A 23908-nucleotide genomic window follows, 5' to 3' on the forward strand; every position below is an offset into this window, starting at 1 on the left:
CAAATATTACTTTTTTGATGTTTCTTTAGAATGAATCAGGGAGTCAATGAAGCAATGAAAGAAGAAGCAGGGAAAAACTGATAAAGAAGGGAAAAGAAAGTCTTATAGATAAGATAATAGAAACTCAGCAGATCCAGGGGGTTAATAATCATAATAAGTAAAATTTACTTGTCAGAATTATGTGGCAGAGTCTATTCTGAGTACTTTTCACTTGTTACCTTTTGTGAGTTTCCCAAGAGTATTTGTTCAGTTCAGTTCAGTCACTCAGTTGTTTCTGACTCTTTCTGACCCCGTGGACCACGGCACGCCAGGCTTCCCTGTCCATCACCAACTCCTAGGGCTTGCTCAAACTCATGTTCATTGAATCGATGATGCCATCCAACCATCTCGTCCTCTGTTGTCCTCTTCTCCTCCTACCTTCAATCTTTCCCAGCATCAGGGTCTTTTCCAGTAAGTCAGTTCTTCACATCATGTATTGGAGCTTTAGCTTCAGCATCAGTCCTTCCAATGAATATTCAGGACTGGTTGGATATTTAGAATGGACTGGTTGGATATCCTTACAATCCAAGGGACTCTCAAGAGTCTTATCCAGCACCACAGTTCAAAAGCATCAATTCTTTGGTGTTCGGCTTTCTTTATGGTCCAACTCTCAAATCCATACATGACTACTGGAAAAACCATAGCTTTGACTAGATGGACCTTTGTTGGCAAAGTAATGTCTCTCCTTTTTTAATATGCTGTCTAGGTTTGTCGTAGCTTTTCTTCCAAGGAGCAGTCTTTTTTTCATTTTCATTGCTGCAGTCACCATCTACAGTGATTTTGGAGCCTAAGAAAATAAAGTCTGTCACTGGTTTTATTGTTTCCTCTTCTATTTGCCATGAAGTGATGGGGCCAGATGCCATGATCTTAGTTTTTTGAATGTTGAATTTTAAGCCAGCTTTTTCACTTTCCTCTTTCCCCTTTATCAAGAGGCTCTTTAGTTCCTCTTCACATTCGGCCATTAAGGTGGTGTCATCTGCATATCTGAGATTATTGGTATTTCTCCTGGCAATCTTGATTCCAACTTGTGCTTTATCTAGCCTAGCATTTCACATTATGTACTCTGCATAGAAGTTAAATAAATAGCATGACAATATACAGCCTCGATGTACTTATTTCCCAATATGGAACTAGTCCATTGTTCCATGTCCAGTACTAACTGTTGCTTCTTGACCTGCATACAGATTTCTCAGGAGGCAGGTATGGTGGTTTGGTATTCCCATCTCTGAGAATTTTTCACAGTTTGTTGTAATCCACACAATCAAAGGCTTTGGTGTAGTCAGTGAAGCAAAAGTAGATGTTTTTCTGGATTTCTCCTGCTTTTTCTATGATCCAATAGATGTTGGTAATTTGATCTCTGGTTCCTTTGCCTTTTTTAAATCCAGTTTGAACATCTGGACGTTCTCGGTTCACGTACTGCTGAAGCCTGGCTTGGAGAATTTTGAGCTTTACTTTACTAGCCTGTGAGATGAGTACAATTGTGCGGTAGTCTGAACATTCTTTGGCATTGCCTTTATTTGGGATTGGAATGAAAACTGACCTTTTCCAGTCCTGTGGCCACTGCTGAGTTTTCCGAGCTTTCCAAATTTTCTGGCATATTGAGTGCAGCACTTTCACAGCATCATCTTTCAGAATTTGAAATAGCTCAGCTGGTATTCCATAACCTCCACTAGCTTTGTTCGTAGTGATGCTTTCTAAGGGCCACTTGAGTTCGCATTCCAGAATATCTGGCCCTAGATGCATGATCACACCATCATTGTTATCTGGGTCATGAAGATCTTTTTTGTAATTTTCTTCTCTGTATTCTTGCCACCTCTTCTTAATATCTTCTTCTTCTGTTAGGTCCATACCATTTCTGTCCTTTATTGTGCCCATCTTTGCATTGAAATATTCCCTTGGTGTCTCTAATTTTCTTGAAGAGATCTCTAGTCTTTCCCATTCTACCGTTTTCCTCTATTTCTTTGCATTGATCTCTGAGGAAGGCTTTCTGATCGCTCCTTGCTATTCTTTGGAACTTTGCATTTAAATGGGTATATCTTTCTTTTTCTCCTTTGCCTTTTGCTTCTCTGTTTTTCTCAACTATTTGTAAGGCCTCCTCAGACAACCGTTTTGCCTTTTTCCATTTCTTCATCTTGGGGATGGTTTTGATCACTGCCTCCTGTACAGTGTTACAAACCTCTGTCCATAGTTCTTTAGGCAGTCTTATCTGTCAGATCTAATCTCTTGAATCTACATGCTACTTGCACTGTATAATTGGATTTTATTTAGGTCATACCTGAATGGTCTAGTGGTTTTCCCTGCTTTCTTCAATTTAAGTCTGAATTTTACAATAAGGAGTTTATGATCTGAGCCACAGTCAGCTCCTGGTCTTTTTTTTTTTTTTTTTTTTTTTGCTGACTATGTAGAGCTTCTCCATCTTTGGCTGCAAAGAATATAATCAATTTGATTTTGGTTTTGACCATCTGGTGATGTTCACGTGTAGTCATCTCTTGTGTTGTTGGTAAAGGGTGTTTGCTATGACCAGTGCATTTTCTTGGCAAAATTCTGATAGCCTTTGCCCTGCTTCATTTTGTACTCCAAGGCCAAACTTGCCTGTAGTCCAGGTATTCTTGACTTTCTACTTCTGCATTTCAGTCCCCTATGATGAAATGGACTTTTTTTTTTTTTTTTGGTGTTAGTTCTAGAATGTCTTGAAGGTCTTCATAGAACCATTCAACTTCAGCTTTTTTGGCATTAGTGGTTGGTGTGTAGACTTGGATTACAGTGATATTAGATGGTTTGCCTTGGAAACAGAGATCATTCTGTCCTTTTTGAGACTGCACCCAAGTACTGCATTCTGGACTCTTTTGTTGACTCTGAGGGCTCCTCCATTTCTTCTAAGGGATTCTTGCCCACAGTAATAGATATAATGGTCATCTGAATGAAATTCGCCCATTCTGGTCCATTTTAGTTCACAGATTCCTAAAATATTGAAGTTCGCTCTTGCCATCTCCTGTTTGACCACTTCCAATTTACCATGGACTTAACATTCCAGGTTCCTGTGTAATATTGTTCTTTACAGCATCAGACTTTACTTCCATCGCCAGTCACATCTACAACTGGGCATTGTTTTCCCTTTGGCTCAGCCTCTTCATTCTTTCTGGAGCTATTTCTCCACTCTTCTCCAGTAGCTTATTGGGCACCTACCAACCTGGGGAGTTCATCTTTCAGTGTCATATCTTTAGAGTACTAGTAGATGGTTACTAGTATTCTGCCTTTTATAGATGAGGAAACTAAGGTTCTGAAAGGGTGAATGAAATGCTGAAACTGCACAGTTGCTGAAACTGCACAGTTACTGATAAAGAAGGTAACCTGGCACCGAAAGCTTCTGTACTGTTGAGCTTGTTTCCATCTCTGTTCCATTTCTCCAATACTATTAACAAGATATATTCTTTTAATAGTTTTAGAGGTAGCTTTACTTTTTAGAGTACTTTTATATTCATAGCATAATTGAGCAAAAACTACAAAGAATTCACATATATTCAGTTCCCAAACATGCAGCCTTCCACAAGTCAGTATCCCCCACCACAGTGATATATTTATCACAGTTGATGAATGAACTCACATTGATCACATCATCATGAACCGAAAGCTGTAATGAACCTTAGATTTCACTCTTGGTATACAGCTAAAGGTTTTGATGAATACATAATAATCTGTATATACAGTTATAGTCTTACACAGAATAGTTTCCCTGCTCTAAAAATCCTCGAAATTCTGCCTGTGATGTCTTCCCCGCATCAGTTCAGTTCACTCACTCAGTCATGTCCGACTCTTTGCGACCCTATGAACCACAGCATGCCAGGCCTCCCTGTCCATCACCAACTCCCGGAGTTTACTCAAACTCATGTCCATTGAGTCACTGATGCCATCCAACCGTCTCATCTTCTGTCATCCCCTTCTCCTCCTGCCCTCAATCTTTCCCAGCATCAGGGCCTTTTCAAATGAGTCAGCTCTTTGCATCAGGTGGCCAAAGTATTAGAGTTTCAGCTTCAACATCAGTCCTTCCCATGAATACCCAGGACTGATCTCCTTTAGGATGGACTAGTTGGATCTCCTTGCAGTCCAAGGGACTCTCAAGAATCTTCTCCAACACCACAGTTCAAAAGCATCAATTCTTCAGCGCTCAGCTTTCTTCACAGTCCAACTCTCACATCCATACATGACCACTGGAAGAACCATAGCCTTGACTAGACGGACCTTTATTGGCAAAGTAATGTCTCTGCTTTTTAATATGCTGTCTATGTTAGGGAATTATAAATCTTTTTACTCTGTATGGCTGTGTATTTTCCAGAATATTATATATTTGGAATTATACCATATGCAGCCATTTCAGACTACTGTTTTTCACTTAGTAATGTGTATTTATGTTCCTCCATGTTTTCTCATGGCTTGATAGCTCATTTCTTTTATTTATTTTTGGCTGTGTGGGGTTTTTGTTGCTGCCCGAGCTTTTTTCCTAGTTGGGCGAGATGGGGGCTACTCTCCAGTTGCAGTGCGGGGCTTCTCTTGTTGTGGAGCATGGGCCCTGTGGTGTGCAGGCTTCAAGAGTTGCAGCATGTGGCTCGGTAGTTGCAGCACCTGGGCTCTGGTGCACAGACTCAGTAGTTGTGGCAGATGGGTTTAGTTGCTCCACAGCATGTGGAATCCTAATGGACCAGGGATTGAACCCATGTCTCCTGCATTGGCAGGCAGATTCTCTACCACCAGGGAAGCCTGATAGCTCATTTCTTTTTAGTGCAGTAAAATATCCCTTCACCTGACTGTGCCGTCACTTACTGAAGGACATCTTGGCTATTTCCACGTTTTGACAGTTATGGATAAAGCTTCTGTAAACATCCTTGTACAGGTTTTGTGTGAATATATGTTTTCAACTCCTTTGGGTAAGTATTTGGCTTTAATGGTAAGAGTATGTTTAGTTTTGTAAGAAACTGCCACACTCTCTTACAATGTGGTAGTACCATTTTACATCCTCACTAGCAATAAGTAAAAGTGCCTGTTGTCCTATATTTTTGTCAGCATCTGGCATTGTCATTATTTTGTATTTTGGACATTTTAATGAGTATATGGCAGTGTCTCATTCTTTTAATTTGCAGTTCCCTTATGGTCCCATCACTTCCTGGCAAATAGATGGGGAAACAGTGGAAACAGTGGCTGACTTTATGTTTCTGGGCTCCAAAATCACTGCAGTTGGTGATTGCAGACATGAAATGAAAAGACACTCCTTGGAAGGAAAGTTATGACCAACCTAGATAGCATATTAAAAAGCAGAAACATTACTTTGTCCACAAAGGTCCATCTAGTCAAGGGTATGGTTTTTCCAGTGGTCATGTATGGATGTGAGAGTTGGACTATAAAGAAAACTGAGCACTGAAGAATCGATGCTTTTGAACTGTGGTGTTGGAGAAGACTCTTGAGAGTCCCTTGGACTGCAAGGAGATCCAACCAGTCCATCCTAAAGGAGATCAGTCCTGGGTGTTCATGGGAAGGACGGATGCTGAAGCTGAAACTCCAATACTTTGGCCACCTGATGAGAAGAGCTGACTCATTTGAAAAGACCCCGATGCTGGGAAAGATTGAGGGCAGGAGGAGAAGGGGATGATAGAGGATGAGATGGTTGGATGGCATCCGTGACTCAATGGACATGGGTTTGAGTGGACTCTGGGTGTTGGTGACGGACAGGGAGGCCTGGCGTGCTGCGGTTCATGGGTTCGCAAAGAGTCAACATGACTGAGCAACTAAACTAAACTATGAAGTATGATATTAAACATCTTTTCATATGCTTATTTGCCTTCTGTGTATCTTTTTTGGAGAGAGATTTATTCAGAAGAAAGTGAAGAAGAACTGAAGAGTTTCTTACTATCCTGTACTGTACTTAGTCACTCAGTCATGTCCGACTCCTTGTGACCCCATAGACTGTAGCTTGGCAGGCTCCTCTGCCTTTCAGGATTCTCCAGGCAAGAATACTGGAGTGGGTTGCCATGCCCTCCTCCAGGGGATCATCCCAACCTAGAGATCAAACCGGGCCTCCTGCATTGCAGGTGGATTCTTTACCAGCTGAGCTACCAGGGAAGCCAAGAAGAGTCGCTTGATGAGGGTGAAAGGGGAGAGTGAAAAAGGTGGCTTGAAACTCAGTGTTCAAAAAACTAAGGTCATGACATTTGGTCCCATCACTTGATGGCAAATAGAAGGGGGAAAAAGTGGAAGCAGTGACAAATTTTATTTTCTTGGACTGCAAAATCACTGCAGATGGCGACTGCAACCATGAAATTGAAAGGTGCTTTCTCTTTGAAAGGAAATCTATGAGAAACCTAGACAGCATATTAAAAAGCAGATACATCACTTTGCCGACAAAGGTCTATGTAGTCAAAGCTATGGTTTTTCCACCTGTCATGTACAGATGTGACAGTTGGATCATAAAGAAAGCTGAGTACTGAAGAATTGATGCTATTGAACTGTGGTGTTTTTGAAGATTCTTGAGAGTCCCTTGTACTGCAAGGAGATCAAATCAGTGAATCTTAAAGGAAATCAAGCATGAATATTCATTGGAAGGACCATTGCTGAAGCTCCAGTATTTTGGGCACTTGCTATAAAGAGCTGACTCACTGGAAAAGACCCCAATGCTAGGAAAGACTGAAGGCTATAGGAGAAGAGGGCAGCAGAGGATTAGATTGATTAGATGGCATCATTGACTCAGTAGACATGAATTTGAGCAAACTCCAGGAGATAGTGGAGGTCAGAGGAGCCTGGCATGCTACAGTCCATTGGGTCACAAAGAGTTGAACATGGCTTAGCAACTGAGCAACGACCATCTTATTCAGATCTTTTGCATTCTTTTAAATTGAATTGTTCACTTTCTTATTTTTTCGTTTTAAAAGCTCTTTTGTATATTTTGGATGATAATACATTACCAGATATGTGTTTTGCAAATATTTTCTCCCAGTCCTTATTTTATCTTCTCATTTTCTTGACAGTGTCTTTCACAGAGCAGAAGTTTTGAATTTTAATGAAGTCTGACTTATTGATTCTTTCTTTTCTGGTTTATAATTTTGGAGTTGTGTCAAAAAAGTCATTGCTGAAACAAATATCATCTTGGTTTTCTCCTATGTCATCCTCTAGATATTTTATACTTTTGTATTTTACAGTTAGATGTATGGTTTACTTTGAGTTTATTTTTGGGACGGGTGCAAGGTCTGTGTCTAGATTTACTTTCTTGTATATGAATATTTTGTTGGTCCAGCACCATTTGTGAAAACACTGTCTTTTCTCCACTTTGTTGCGTTTGGCTCACTGTTCTTCTTAATTGATCTATTTATATCTTCATTCACCAGTACCACGCTATCCTGATTACTGTAGCTATATTGTAAGTCTTGAAGTCAGATAGTGTCACTCTTCCAACTTTGTTCTCCTTCCATTTTGAGTTGGCTACTCTAGGTCTTTTGCCCCTCCACGTCAACTTTAACATTAGTTTGTCAATATCCATAAATAACTTGCTGGGATTTGGGGGGGGGTTGCATTGAATCTATAAATCAAGCTGGGAAGAATTAAAACTTGATGATATTGTGTCTTCCTATTGATGAACATTGGAATCACTCTATTTCTTTGATTTCTTTTGTCAGTGTTTTGTAATTTTTATATGGATATTATACATAGTTTATTAGGTTTATACCCAAGTATTTCATTTTGGGGGTGCTAATATATGAAGATGGTATTGTGTTTTTAATATCAAATGACACTTGATCATCGTTGGTGTATATAGGAGACTTGACTTTTGTTTATTAACCTTGTATCCTGGAACCTTGCTGTAATTGCTTATTACTTTCAGGTTTTATACAGAGACAGTCATGTCATTTGGGAGTAAAAAGACAGTTATATTTATTCCTTCTTAATCTGTAAACTTTTTTTTTGGTAGACTTTCTTCATTTTAATAGGCAAAACTTGACCAATAAACAACATGTAGTATTACAAATAAAATACTACTGAAAGCAAAGTTGCTCAGTTGTGTCCGACTCTTTGCAACCCCATGGACTGTAGCCTTCCAGTCTCCTCCATCCATGGAATTTTCCAGGCAAGAGTACTAGAGTGGGTTGCCATTTCCTTCTCCATCTGTAAACCTTTTATTTCCTTTTTTTTTTTTTTTTTGACTCATTGTATTAGCTAGGACTTTCAGTATAATTTAGAAAAGGAGTGGTAAGAAGTGACATCCTTGTTCCTAATCTCAGCTAGAAAGCATCTGGTTTCTTAACATTAAGTATATTGTTAGCTGTAGGTTTTTTGTAAATGTTCTCTATCAAGTTAAGGAACTTCCCCTCTATCTTACTTTGCTGAGAGTTTCTATCGTGAATTGGTATTTGATTTTCTCAAATTCCTTTTTTGCATTTACTGATATGATCATGTACTTTTTCTTGTTTAGCTTCTTCATGTGGTTAATTGATTTTCGAATGTTGAACCAGCTCTGCATACCCAAAATGAATCTTATTTTGTCATGATGTATAATTCTTTTTATATGTTGGTATTTTCAATTTGCAGATATTTTGTTGAAGCTTTTTGCAACTGTGTTCATGAGAAATGTGTGGTGGTGGTTTAGTTGCTAAGTTGTGTCTGACTCTTGTGACCCCATTGACTGTAGCCTGCCAGGCTCCTCTATCCATGGGATTGTCTAGGCAAGAATACTGGAGTGGGTTGCCATACTCCAGGGCATCTTTCCAACCCCGGGATTGAACCCGGGTCTCCTGCATTGCATGCAGATTCTTACCAACTGAGCTACAAGGGAAGCTCAGTGATATATAGTTTTATTGTAATTTTTTTTCCCTGGTTTTAGAATTAGGGTAATGCTGGCTTTATGGAATGAGTCAGGAAGTATTTCTTGTGTTTCAGTCTTACGGAAGAGATTATAGAGGATGTTTTAGTTTTGTCCTTCAATATTTGGTAAGATTCACCAGTGAACCCTTTGGAACCTGATACTTTGTATTTTGGAAGATTTATTCATTGTTGATTCAAATTCTTTAATAGATATAGGTCTATTCACATTGTCTGTTTCTTGGTGAATTTTATCAGATTATGTCTTTCGAGAAACTGATTGATTTTATCTAGATTATCAAATTTGTGGACATAGACTTATGCATAGTATTCCTTTATTTTTTTAATGTCTATAGTAATGTGTCATCTTTCATTTTTGATGTTAATAATCTGTATCTTTTATTTTTAGTTTGGCTAGAGGCTTGTTGACTTTAATGTTCTTTTTGAAGAACTAGCTTAAGATTTTGTTGCTTTTCTCTATTGATTTCCTATTATAGATTTCATTGACTTCTGATCTAATTTTATTATTTCTTTTCCTCTGCTTACTTCAGATTTAATTTGCTCTTCTTGTCCTAGTTTCCTAAAACTTAGGTTATTTATTTTAGATTTTCTTCTTTTCTAATATATGAATTCACTGCTATAAAATTCTCTCTGAGCATTGCTTTTGCTGAATCCCACAAATGTTGTTATACTTTCATTTAGTTAAAAATATTTGAAAATTTCTTTTGAGATTCTTAGAAGTGTCTTGTTTAATCTCCAAGTATTTGGGGATTTTCCAGCTATTTTTCTGTAATTGGCTTTTAGTTTAATTTTACTGTGGTCTGAGAGCATGCTTTATATGAACTCTATTCTTTTAAATAAATTAAAATGTATTTTATAGCACAGAATGTGGTCTGTCTTAATGAACAAAGTCTATTTTTCATTGTACTGAATTGAAGTCTTAGATTAATGATGATATTTTAAAATAATTCTATTTTCCATCCATGGTAGATACTGAGTACTTTTATCTTCAACTTATCTCATGATTTGTTCTAATGTCACAAAACTTTTCATCTCAGTGCTCTGTTCCTATGGATGCCAACTTAGGTCTCAGAATGTGTGGCATCTCTGGAAAAATCTAGGCTGTCTTCTTAAAACGCATGTGCACATTAGTGAAAGTATGCTAATGTTATAAATCTGTGATTGATTTTAAAAATAATGGCTGAAGAGATATATCTGAAAATTTTTTGTAAATCGAAAAACTTTGAACATTCTTGAAAGATTTATAAATAATAAATTTACCTTATACTTTTAAGATGTAACAGTTTTATTTTTTTCTATCTGATTTAGTTTTGTCAGCCTGGCGGATGGCAGCTGTCCAGAGAGAGGAAGCAGCCAACGTTTTTTGTGGTGGTCCTGACAGATATTGACTCAGATCGACATTACTGCTCGTGCTTAACCTTTTATGAAGCAGAGATCAATCTTCAGGTGCAATAACTTTTCTAGCCAAATTATAGCCAAAGGGCACCTTTTTAGGAATCTTTTTATTATGCTATATTTGTTTTTGTTAGAGCTGCAAGTTTGAGTTCTGTGCTCTCCTTTGAAAAGGCTGAGGTACTGTATTGTTGAAGAGAGCAAAAAGGTAAAGTGATTGTGCAAGATTAATTGTTGTTCTTTAAAATATTATTCATAGTCTGCATATTTCTAAGAATAGCACATCTGCAAATTGGTTAATAAGATGATTTGTATCTGCTCATGGTGAAGCTATGGTTTGTCCCTTTTAGTCCTTCTCCTGAGGTAGCTTTCACAGAATATAGAGCATTTAATCAGAATGTTTATAAATCACTTATCACAATGCTTGATATTTTTTAAGCACTGAAGTAACTGTTAACTCATTATTATTGGTGGTGGTATTATCAAAATGATGGTACTGAAATTATTAGGCTAGAACTATAGAAATTAAAAGGACTGATCTTTCAGAGTATTAGTTGGGGTTCTCTCTGTTTCAGATAACTAAATACTGCCTCTGATTTATTCAGAAAAGATACTATGAGAAAGTATTGCTCCTTTGTGGAGCATTTTCCAGGAAAAAATACTGGAGTGAGTTGCCATTTCCTTCTCCAGGGGATCTTCCTGACTCAGGGATTGAACCCACATCTCCAGCGTTATGAGCAGATTCCTTATTGTCTGAAGCACCACTATAACCATAATAATTGCACTAAAAAAAAAATTCCTTTGTCCCACGTGTAGCCACTGTCACATGTTGGTGACTTCTGCTTTAAGTGTCATATGGGTTGTTTCCTTGTGTAAGCCAGATTGCATACAGATTCTCCCCCTCTAGCTCCCTGCAAAGGAATCAGAAAGTAATTTTTATTGTTATTTGTTAATTTGTTGTGCACAAATTAAGTCTCTATAGTATGAGAAGGAAACTGTAAAACAGTTTGCAGGATGTTGAGGGAGCCAATTTGCATTATTTGCTGTGCTTTTTGAAGTGACCTCACAAAGGAACATTTGTTATTTTTGCTATTTTAATTAAATGCCATGGTCTGAATGTTCTTGATGCAGAAATTTCATTTTTCTCTACAAGAGTAAACAAACCACCTTTCATGGTACTGACTCACATTATCCAAGTTCATTAGAGCAATGTATTAAAACTAGTATGCTGGTTTTTCATTTACAGTGATAAGTTAAAAGTTTACATAGAACAAAATATATGTTATCTATATTATCAGCACACTTTCTCCTTATTGTCAGATCTTTGTGGGAAGCCATGTCAAAATCAGATTCATTGTGATTGTGGAATCAAACAAAGGAATTTTTCATGTCAGAGATTTAATACCTGCCAGATTAATACAGCCAATTGTTTATGTAATTGACCCTTAAGCAACATGGGCTTAAACTGCACAGGTCCACTTATACATGGATTTTTTTTCAGTAAATAAATAGTATAGTACTACTCAATCCATGGTTGGTTGAATATGTGGATGCAGAACACCAACTGCGAAGGTAATGTGTGGATTTTCAACTGCACAGAGAAATCGGCATCTCTGAATCCTGCATTGTTCAGGGTCAACTATTTTTTAAATTAAGAATTATCTGTATAGTCAAGTCTATAGTTTTTCCAGTAGTCATGTACAGATGTGAGAATTGGACCGTAAAGAAGGCTGAGTGCTTTCGAACTGAAGTGTTGGAAAAGACTCTTGAGAGTTCCTTGGACAGCAAGAAGATCAAACCAGTCCATCCTGAAGGAAATCAACCCTGAATATTCATTGGAATATGGATGCTGAAGCTGAAGCTCCAGTACTTTGGCCACCTGATGCAAAGAGCTGATTCATTGGAAAAGATCCTGATGCTGGAGAAGATTAAAGGCAGGCGGAAAAGTGGTCAACAGAGGATGAGATTGTTGGATGGCATCATTGACTCAGTGGACAAAGGTCTAGCAAACTCCAGGCGATAGTGAAGGAAAGGGAAGCCTGGCATATTGCAGTCCGTAGGGTCACAAAGAGTCAGACATGACTGAGCAACTAAACAGCAACAGCAGCAACATGTTGTCAGTGCAGACAGGAAACTTAAATGTCTGTGATTCTAATCCTTTCTGTCCCAGATAGTATTTGAGTGGGTGTTGCCAACAGTTAGCTAATTCAATTCCCATTTTGATCAGTTCATTCTGATGAGGAAGAATGTTCTCTAGTTGAGAGCCTCACTGTCTCTTTCAAGGGACCTTTCATTTCTCTGTTGAACTTTTGAATATAAGTTAGTTCTGAGAATGCAATATTTTCTTTTATTTCCATATTCCTGAGGGATCCTCTGTACAACTTCCTAGAATTATCTAATAAAACTGATTATTTTTGTTCTTCTTCTTCTCTCCATTATTATCAACCCCTTTCACCTTGAATTAACTCACAGACAGGTAATACATTAAGACAGTGTAACAGGATTCCAGTTCAGGATGGCAGGCAACCCACTCCTGTGGACAAACTGAATCCTCGGCTACACACAGAGCAGTTTCTGCTGAAAGAAATCCAGAAACTAGCTGAGCAATTCCTGTATATCAGGCTAATGAGAATATACCCACACCGAAGTGAGTAAAAAAGGCTGAGAGGCAGTCTCACCATAAACCCCATCCCTGGCACAGAGACATGCAATCGGGAAGGAACTTGCAACTCCAAGCTCCTCCCCTGATGTGCCGAGTTTGGACCCAACATTAACCTCCCATTTTTTTAGACTTCCATCTGAGGTATGGACCCCAAAAACACCAGCTCTGGAAGACAGTGGGGCTTTTTGTTCATGAGACCCACCAGAGTATAACAAAGAGTTATTAATGGGTTTTCAAGGATTTGCTGAGGCTCAGCATAGAGGAAACAAAGAGAAACTCATCTCTCAGTCTTTGCTTGGGAAAATCCTGTGTGCATACTTTAAAAGCTACTGCCTGAGGGTCAGGACTTATGAGATAACATCAAGCAAACCAACATTTGCATTATATAGGGATCCTAGGAGAAGAAAGAGTGAAAGGGGAAGAAAGCTTATAAGAAGAAATAATGGGTGAGAACTTTCCTAACCTGTGGAAAGAAACAGACATTCAGATCTAGAAGCCCAGAGATTTTCAAATACAGTAAATCCAAAGAGACCCAACACCAAGGTGCATTATAGTTAGTGTCAAAGACAAAGAATCTTAAAAGCAGCAAGAGAAAAATAACTTGTTCATAAAAGGGAACCCCGATAAGAAGATGAACAGATTTCTTCAGCAGAAACTTTGCAGACCAGAGAGAAGTGACAAGATTTATTTAAATTCCTGAGAAAAAAACCTGCCAACCAAGAAGATTTCACCTGGCAAGTTGTCCTTCAGAATTGAAGGAAAGAGTTTTGCAGACTAGCAAAAGCTAAAGAAATTAATCACCGCTAAACTGGCCTTGTAGGAAAGGTTAAAGGAATTTCTTTAATCTGAAATGAAAAGGTGCTAATTAGTAATAGGAAAACATGAGAAAGTATAAATCTCACTTGTAATGGTAAATGTTATATGTAGTAAAATAAAGATGAAGAATTATGAAACTTCAAGGAAACAACTAACAAAAGGACAGTAGTAAATACATAATAATCAATAATTACTTTAAATGTAAAATGACTAAATTTTCCAATTCAAAGATGTAGAGTAGCTGAATGAATTTTAGGAAACACACACACACACACACACACACACACACACACACACACACACACACACACACACACACACACACACACACACACACACACACACACACACACACACACACAAAACAGACCCACCTGAAACAAAACTCACTTCACTTTTAAAGACATACATTGGCCGAAAATGAAGGGGAGAAAAAGATACCTCATGCAAATGGAAATCAAAAGAAAGCTGGGGTAGTTGTACTTAATATAAGAAAAAAATGACTTTGAACAAAAACTGTAACAAGAGACAAGAAGGGTCATTGTATAATGATAAAAATAGCTCATCAGGAGAGATAATATTTATAAATATTTATGTATCTGTTGATACATAATGAATAATGAATACTAAATGAATAAAACAAATCTGAAGATAAAAATTGATGACAATACAATAGCAATAGAAGATTTAAGTACCCCATATTCAACAGTGGAGAGATCATTCAAACAGAAGATCAGTAAGGAAAACTGGACTTGAAACAGTATGTTAGACGAGAGGCACTTAACAGACATTATGTGTCTGTTCAGTCACTCAGTCATGTCTGATTCTTTGCAACCCCATGAACTATATTCCACCAGGCTTCTCTGTCTATGGAGTTTTCTGGGCAAGAATACTGGAGCAAGTGGCCGTATCCTACTCCAGGGATTTTCCCCACCCAGGGACCGAACCCTCAGCTCTCATGCCTCCTGCATTGGTGGCAGATTCTTTACCACTGCGCCACCTGGGAAGCACCAACAGACATATGGAGAACCTTTCATACAGTAGCAGCTGAATACACATACTTCTCAAGCATACATGGAACATTCTCTAGGATAGATAATGTGGTAGACCACAAATCAAGTCAGTACGTTTAAGATTAAAATCATATTAAGCTTCTTTTCCAACCACAGAAGTGTAGAATTAGAAGTCAGTTACAAGAAGAGGACTGGAAAATTTACAGCTATGTGGAGGTTAAATAATACAATACTGAATGGGTCAAAGAATACACTCAAGAAGGATTTAAAAAACCTTGAGACAAATGAAAATGAAGAGACAACATACCAAAATTTATTGACTAAACCAAAAGGGGGAAAATTTACAGTGATTATAGTAATTAACACCTACATTAAGAAAAGAGCAAAACCTCAAATAAGCAAATTAAGTTTATACTGTAAGGAGCTAGAAGACAATGAAACTAAGCCCGAAATTAATAGAATGAAGGAAATAACAAAGATCAGAGTGGAAATAAATGAAACAGTAAGCTCTTAAAAAAAAGTAAACACTTGGGGATAAACTCCTTAACAAAGGTCTTGCCAGTGACTTGGATTTTTTTGTTGTTGCTTAGCAGAAGTAAGTAATCATTGGGGAAATGGAAATCAATAAGATAATGAAATATCACCTCATACATAATAAAATATCTCCTAACACTGCCAGCTGTTAGAATGGCAGTTATCAGAAAGATAAGAGACAACAAGTGTCTACAAGACTGTAGATAAAAGGGAACCCTATTGAATTGTGGGTGGATATGTGAATTGGTGGGAAATACTATGGAAAATGATAATGGAAATTCCTCAAAAAATTAAAAATAGAACTGCCTTATAATCCAGCAATACCATTTCTGAGTATGTATCCAAAGGAAATGAAAATAGGGTATGGAAGAGATTATCTGCATTCTCATGTTCATTGCAGCATTATTCACAATAGCCAAGATACAGCAACAAGCTGAGAGTCCATCAACAGTTGAATGGTTTAAGATGTTTCTTTATTTTCGTAAATATTAGTTATCTTTAATAGACCCCTCTCTCCTTCCCCTGCTCCACTCCATCTTTCTCCTTAGACACACAGACACAACACACATTTTTCTGAACTATTTGAGACAAATTAGTGCATTTCATTTCTCTTTGCCCTAAAGGCTTCAGTGTGTATTTCATGAGTTAGTTTTTTTTTCTTACATAAACATAGTATGGTTATCAGTATCAGAAAACTGACATTGGTAACACACCTTTATCTCCTCTACCATCTATATTCAGTTTTGTCATTTGACTTAATGTTCTTTATGCCCTTCCCACTGTCTTTTTCCATCCTCCAGGATAGGATGTAGTTTAAAAAAATCATGTATTGCATTTAATTATAATTCTTTTTTGTCTGTTTTCATCTGAAATAGTTGCTCAGTCTTTGACATTTTCAAATAATGCAGGTCCGAATGCCTCTTTTGAATAGAACTCTTAATATTTTTTGTTTTTCTGATATCTCTCACTTTAGATTCAGGTTATCCATCAGTAGTTGGAATACTACCAGCATTTGAAATACCAAGTGTATATCCTTCTAAGGACACATATCTGGAAGTACACAATGTCTGTCTGCTATCAGCCTGCCCTACTGATGTTCTTTTTGAGTAACTGGTCTGGTGATTGTCAGATATCTCCATTGTATACTTGCTTGTTTTTGTTTCCTTTTTCCTTGCAACTAATAAGCTGTGTGTGGTAAGATACTTTAAGACTGTAAATATTCTGTAATTCATTAATTATCCCTCTACCCTCCCACCAGATTTAGCATTTAGTGATGATTCTTGTCTATGCCAATTCTTAGTATGATGGTTGCAAAGTGACTATTTTTTTCCAACTATGCACACCCTCTACCTGTACTTTGACCAGTCAGCAGTTGACATTTTACCTTTTCTGTCTTGTCTGTCTATGTGAGCTATAGTCTCAAGTGTTCTAGTTTCTTTTTTCTTCAATAGTATATAATTAATGGTTTTCACTGTTGTAATGCACAGGTTGTCTAAGATTTGACCAGTGATTACCGCATCAGAATGGTTCCTGTGTTCTCTTGTCAAAACCCCATCACAGTTTTTTTTAAAGCATTTTTAAACTTTGTCATAACAAGGTGATCCAGGATCACCTTTTTCCTTCCCTGCTCCAGTCTTTAAATCAGCCAATACTTCAAGGAGCCCTGGCTCATTTGAGTAATAAATAATATTAAAAACCAAGATCAGTGTTCTCATATATTTAGAATTAACACTTGAAAATTATTTTTCTTTTTAGCTCAGATATTTTCCTGTTTGCCACTTTAAACTGGACCAAAGCATTGTAATTTATTTAGTATTCACAGTTACCTTACAGAAAGTTAGAGTCTGCTTCTTTTGAGTTTAAGTTATAAGATTTCTAGCTCCTATATAAGTTCACCAAGGTAGTAGATGCTAGCCAGAATTATATAACAGCTTTTCTGTGTGAAGAATAGAGAGATAATATCTTTTGGAATTGGTCCAAAAAATGGTAAAAACAATGAGCTAATATTTGAAAAAGATAATATTAAAGTCCAGATGATGTTCCTTTCTGGGTCATCATTAATGTTGTTCCCATTTTTTATGTGAACAGTTAACTATGTCCTTTTTAAAAAATGTGTTTTTCTTTTATTTTTGGATCATATCATCAATTCAAAAATAGATCTTTTAATTCTCATTTGGTGTGAATTACTTCATACCAAATATACTATGACACATTATTTGGAAGTCTAAAGAAGAGGAACTTAGGGACACAAACCATCCAAAGTATAATTGTGCAACTTTAAAATTTTGGCTCTTATCTTTCTAAGTTACAGTAACACTGTCAAAAAACACAAGCAAAAGTTTGGCATTAAATTTTTGATAACATATTCCCAGAATTATTCAGTTAGGCAATGTGATTATAGCATTTTTTAAGTAATCAGTAAAGTATGATAGATGTGAGGTGCTTTATTATATGACTTACCCTAAAAAAATGATGGACCTGTCTACATTTTTTGAACTTCCCTGGTGGCACTAATAAAGAATCCGCCTGCCAATGCAAGAGATTTAAGAGACATGGGTTCGATCCCTGGATCGGGAAGATCCCCTGAAGATGAAAATGGCAACCCACTCCAGTATTCTTGCCTGGAGAATCCCATGGACAGAGGAGTCGTGGGCTACAGTCCATAGGGTTGCATAGAACTGTATGTGACTGAAGCAACTTAGGATGTGTATCATTTTAGAATATTTTAATGAGTCTGTAAATGTATTTATGAACCAATAATAATGCAGTTCAAAGTAAAGACATTTTGGTATGTTAGCAACCAAGTGTGATCAAAGGAGCAAAATGAATGAATGTACTTTAGAATAACGTTGACACATAGGAGATGCATAATGAAGATTTTATTTTCTTTGTTTTTAAGATGGGAATTTTTTTAAAAATACAAAATTTAAGTGAGTAGTATATAAACCCCATTACATATGACCCAGCTTTAAAAATTATCAGAATTTTGTCAGTCTTTTAAAATTTAAATACTTTTTTTTTAAATAGGGAGAGACATTTTAAAGCAAACCCCAGACACCATAATTTACTTGCAAATATTTTAGTGTGTGCATGCTGCGTGCCTGCTTAGTCCCTCAGTTATGTCTGACTCTTTGAGACCCCATGGACTGTAACCTGCCATGATCCTCTGTCCATGGGTTTTCCAGGCAAGAATACTGGAATGGGTAGCCCTTCCCTTCTCCAGGGGATCTTCCCAACCCAGGGATCAAACCTGGGTCTCCTGCATTAGCAGGTGGATTCTTCACCATCTGAACCACCAGGGAAACCCCAAATATTTTAGTATATATCTCTAACTGGTAAAGATTTTTTTTACATTACCAGTCTGCCATTATAATACTTAAAAAATTAATTACAATGAATAATCCCTTAATATTATCTAATATCCAACTTACATATTTCTAAATTTAAAAATTTGTCTCGAAAATGTTTTGACTTATTCAGGCAAATTCTGCATATTATATTTGGTTGATATTTCTTCTGTTTTTTCTGTAACAGGCCCTCTTTTGAGGGCAATACAGAAATTGGGTCATTTGTCCTATGGAAAGTTCTGTATTCTGGATTGGGCTGATTAATTCTCTATATTATTTTCACCTCTATTCTCCATTATATCTCTATTCTCCATAGTTTCCATAAAGTAATATTTAGATCTAAAGGCTTGATTGGATTCACATTCAATTTTTAAAGCAGAACCACTTCAAAAATTGTACTGTACTTCCTATTGCATCTCATCAAGATAAACTTAACTTCTGGTTGTTCTACTTTTAGTATTGTTAAGATTGATTTGTGGGTTTGGGGTGGTGCCAGCCTTCACTTAGTTTGGGAAGTGAATAGTTCAATAGTTTGGGATCTATTGATAATCTTTGCCTAAATACATTATTTAAGTAGGAATTGTAAAAAGTAAATTCTTCCTTCTATTATTCTTTCTGTGCTTATTAACTGAAATTCAGTTATTAAATAGAACTTTCATTGACTACAGTTAGATCGGTAATACTGGAGTGGGTAGCCTTTCCCTTCTCCAGGAGATCTTCCCAACCCAGGGATCAAACCCAGGTCTCCTGCAAGGCAGGCAGATTCTTTACCAGCTGAGCCACAAGGGAAGCCCAAGAATACTGGAGTGGGTAGCGTATCTCTTCTCCAGTGGATCTTCCCGACTCAGGAATCCAACCAGGGTCTCCTGCATTGAGGCGGATTCTTTACCAGCTGATCTATCAGGGAAGCCCTTTAGCCATCTTTAGAAGTGACCAATTAAAAATTATAAACTTATCGATTTTTGTGTGTTTAAATCAGTCAATCATGATTTTTATTTATTTTGATTCTGTTAGTCTTTGACAGATTGTTTACTCTTTTACTAAGATGAATAGGTTAATTTTGTACATTTTTGTGACTCAAAATTAGAATGTCATTTCTCCAGGGAGTTCTGGTTTCCTTTACTGGAAAATAATTCTTGATTGTATAAATGAATTATTTACACTCTTATGATGCTTAGCACGGTGTCTGGCATATATAATATATGTTACAGTTATTATTTTCTTTTATATTCTCGTATTGATTAGCTTAAAACTGCATGATCTCTGGGCTTCCCAGTTTGCGCTAGTGGTAAAGAACCCATCTGCCAATGCAGGACACCTAAGAGATGTGGGTTCGATCCCTGGGTAGTAAAGATCCCCTGGAAGAGGAAATGGCAACCCACTCCAGTACTCTTGCCTGGAGAATCCCTTGGACAGAGGAGCCTACAATCTATAGGGTCACAAGGAGTTGGACATAACTGATGCCTGCATCAGCAATATCAGTTTCACTAGGTAACTTGTTAGAAATGTAAATTCTTGGATTCTATCTCAGACCTACTGAATCAGAAATTTTAGGGGTGGGACTCAAAAATCAGTTTTAGCAAGCCCTCAGTGATCCTGTTGTGCACTAAAGTTACAGAACCATTGGTCTAGCGTAGAAGTTCCTAACTCGTGGTGAGAATGGGCCACAGGCATGCTGAATATTTTCTTAGGGTAACTGTAAAGTGCCCTAGCTTCCAGCAACATTATCTATCTTCTAAAGCTCACTTTACTTTATGAAATGTGAGATTTAATGAAACAGGTATAAAATATAATAATATATTTATGAAATAAGCATTGTATTAACTTAGCCTTCTTAGAATATAGAACATAGGAATATATACATATTTCACTTTCATACATTTTCTATCCTAGAACAGCTTGTGACAGCCTTTTTCAGCATATGTTTCATAGGGCACTAGGTCCTCTAGATGCTTTTAATAAAGAGGGTTTCATTGGTCCAGTAAGTTGGAGAAATAATTCATGTCTTCTTTGCTTGACATTGCACAAACGAGATTTGCCTATCAAAGTCTGAAAATTCGTGCAGTAAGGAAATCTTTTTAACTTGGCTTTAATTTATTGTTTCCAAAATTTTTGATTAGGAGACCTTTTTACCTAAGCAATATCTGTTAGCCTCTAGGAGAAGACACTGGAAAATGCTGCCTTCTAAGTATATATGTTCAAAAAATTTAAGGATTGTGTGCCTCTTAAAAGTAGGGAGCTTTCTGGATGAATATATATTAGCCCTGCAAATGAATTTGCCCTACTTTTGGAATGGTGGCGAGTCCAGAAGCTATTGAAGGTATTTTCTTTGCTAGAGGTAAACTGCATTCTGAACTGAAGACTAGTGGCGCAGTTGTCTGAAGCTTTGAAATCCTAAAATGTGTTTGTCTCATATAGTCATTATTTTTCAGACCAATGCAACAATAAATTAGATTTTGTCATATAGACGTGTCAACATAATTAAGGGACTATTAGGCAAGAAATGAAGTTTTCAGGGGGTAATTGTAGACCTTACAGAATTTTGCAACTACTCAGACTCCTTCATTTCCAATTTTGGAAGATCTTAAAGTCCTCAAATTGCTTAGCTGAGGCAACTCTATATAATGGTATACTGTAATAAATTGATTTTCAAAAAGGAAATGTAAAACTGGACATTTTTTACTTGCATAATTCCTTTCATAATTTTTTTTAAAAATTTAATTGGCGAATAATTGCTTTAACAATATTTTTAGTTTTCTGCCATACAACAATGTGAATGAGCCTTAAGTATACATATGTCCCTCTCTTTTGAACTCCCTCCCACCCTCCACCCCGTCACCCCATCCCTCTCCACTAGGTTGTTACAGAGCACTGGGTTGAGCTCCCTGTGTTATATAGCAACTTCCCACTTCACATGTTAATGTATATGTTTCAGTGTTACTCTCACAATTCATCCCACCCACTCCTCCATCCTCCTTTTAAAAGTGAGTGTGTAAAGAAATTTTGTAGAGAGAATTAGTAGGATCTCCCTGGTGACTCAGACAGTAAAGAATCTGCCTGCAGTGCCGGAGACCTGGGTTCAGTCCCTGGGTCGGGAAGCTGTCGTGGAGAAGGGAAAGACAGCCGCTTCAGTATTCTTGCCTGGAGAGTTTCATGGACAAAGGAGCCTGTTAAGCTTCAGTCCATGGGGTCGTAAAGAGTTGGACATGACTGAGAGGACTGAGTGGCTAACACACACACAGTATGAAACAGTGTTGCTGAAAATGAGCTTAGCACAGATGATATTGGATGCAGTTAGTCTTTTCAGAATAGAAGAGACAGGAGTCAAGCATCAGGAGTATAGCAGAGATGAGAATGAAGTATTCTACCTGGGTGATAGGATAAGCTTCTTACAGATTGTGCCTATCTGCTATATGTAGTCATTCCATAAAATCAGTATTCTAATAATTTTTAGCATTTTTGCCTGAGGATATTTGAAATGCAGTAGTACTTTTAGGAAGGCAATGGCACCCCACTCCAGTACTCTTGCCTGGAAAATCCCATGGATGGAGGAGCCTGGTAGGTTGCAGTCCATGGGGTCACAAAGAATCGGACACTACTGAGCAACTTCACTTTCACTTTTCACTTTCATGCATTGGAGAAGGAAATGGCAAGCCACTCCAGTGTTCTTGCCTGGAGAATCCCAGGGATGGCGGAGCCTGGTGGGCTGCCGTCTATGACGTCGCACAGAGTCGGACACGACTGAAGCGACTTAGCAGCAGCAGCAGTACTTTTAGGGCAGATTGCAATGATGGGTACTAATTTATCCCGTATTATTGAAGCATGAAGAGTTTGAGAGCTACATAGAATGTAAACTACATAGAAGCTAGGAATGCCACTAGTAGATGTGGTCCATAGTAATAATAGGTAGGAAAAAATACCAGTAAGTGGGCAAGTTTTGGCACATGCTTACACTACATATGAGATAAAATCACCTTATATGTCAATGTGAGGCAGTTCAGTAAACAGAATTTAAGGTAAATTTGTATCTATTGCTGATGTGCTCAGTCATGACCGACTCTTTGTGACCCCATGGGCTGTAGCCTGCCAGGGTCCTCTGTCCATGGAACTTTCCAGGCAAGAATACTGGAGTGGGTTGCCATTTCCTTCTCCATGTATCTTTATTGGGACCTACTAAAACCAAGGAATAATCTTAGCTTGGAAAAAGGCTTGTAAGTTTTGTTCAAATGAGATAAAATATGTGAAAATGCTTTATACTATAAAATGTTAAATTTCTGACCATTATTATAATGTCTATTACATTTGTATCCTGTGTTTTTAATTTCCTGCCTATTATGTTTCTCACATCTTTTCAATATGTGAAAATCTGTCATTGTAAAACACATAACAGAGTTAGTATCACTACATAATTATTACACAAAATATATTCTAACAGCTATAAAAAATTAGCGCTATTCTTTTACATGATAAATTACTTATTGAAAAAGTTAACAAAAACCACAACACTACTGTCTACTGAAATAAGACTTGTTATAAACAACAATTTGAAAAAAATCACAGCAGTGCATTTTGCTTTGAAAAAAGGAATATGAATTTTCTCTAAACTTGGGACATTGTATTCTTATAGAAGAACTACTGGAATGAAGAATAGCAGCATCTTATGATTTATAGCACATTTACAAAGTAAAGGTCAAAATCTATAATAAAAAGTGATGTAAAGAAAATGGAGTTGTTTTTATTTAGTATTGATTCATATTATGTCAGACCTTTTTTCTTTCTTGTTAATAATTATTCCACTCAGTGAATATTTACTTAAAGGAAATGACCAATGCATTCTATTTTATGTTTAGGTTAACATAGGTTAATGGTCATTTATATGAAATGGCTATGTACTTACTCAAGCTGACTTCTAATGGTACTCTAGGGCATGTATCACAATCTCATAAAAATGTGGATAACTTTATCTCTTTCAGGAATTTCAGTCATTTTTTTGTCATGCAAGGACAAAATTTGTTAGTAATCCATAAAAATATGATTCATTAAGTGTGGAAATCTTTGGTAAATTCATTTTCATCACATTTTTATTATTTCTAAGAATTCCAGAACCACCCAACCTAATTTTAGCTTTTGCTTTGTAACAAATGAAAATCTTTCAAGGGCATATGGATCTTATCATACATAATAAAAAGTAAACAGATATTTCCCTTTGGATATGTACATTCCATAGACATCTAATACTTGGTCAT

The 23908-nt window shown here is 37.0% G+C and overlaps 1 protein-coding gene across 1 annotated transcript in view; it reads left to right on the top strand.

Annotated features, from left to right (window-relative positions):
- The window catches only part of SBF2 (SET binding factor 2), a 410909-nt gene that overhangs the window by 128154 nt on the left and 258847 nt on the right, over nucleotides 1–23908 (top strand). The window contains exon 4 of the mRNA XM_043481847.1: nucleotides 10207–10344. Coding sequence (XP_043337782.1) covers nucleotides 10207–10344 — 138 coding nt within the window. The remainder of the gene's footprint in view (nucleotides 1–10206; nucleotides 10345–23908) is intronic.

Source organism: Cervus canadensis, chromosome 11 (genome assembly GCF_019320065.1).
Source record: "Cervus canadensis isolate Bull #8, Minnesota chromosome 11, ASM1932006v1, whole genome shotgun sequence".
NCBI classification, from domain to species: Eukaryota; Metazoa; Chordata; class Mammalia; order Artiodactyla; family Cervidae; genus Cervus; species Cervus canadensis.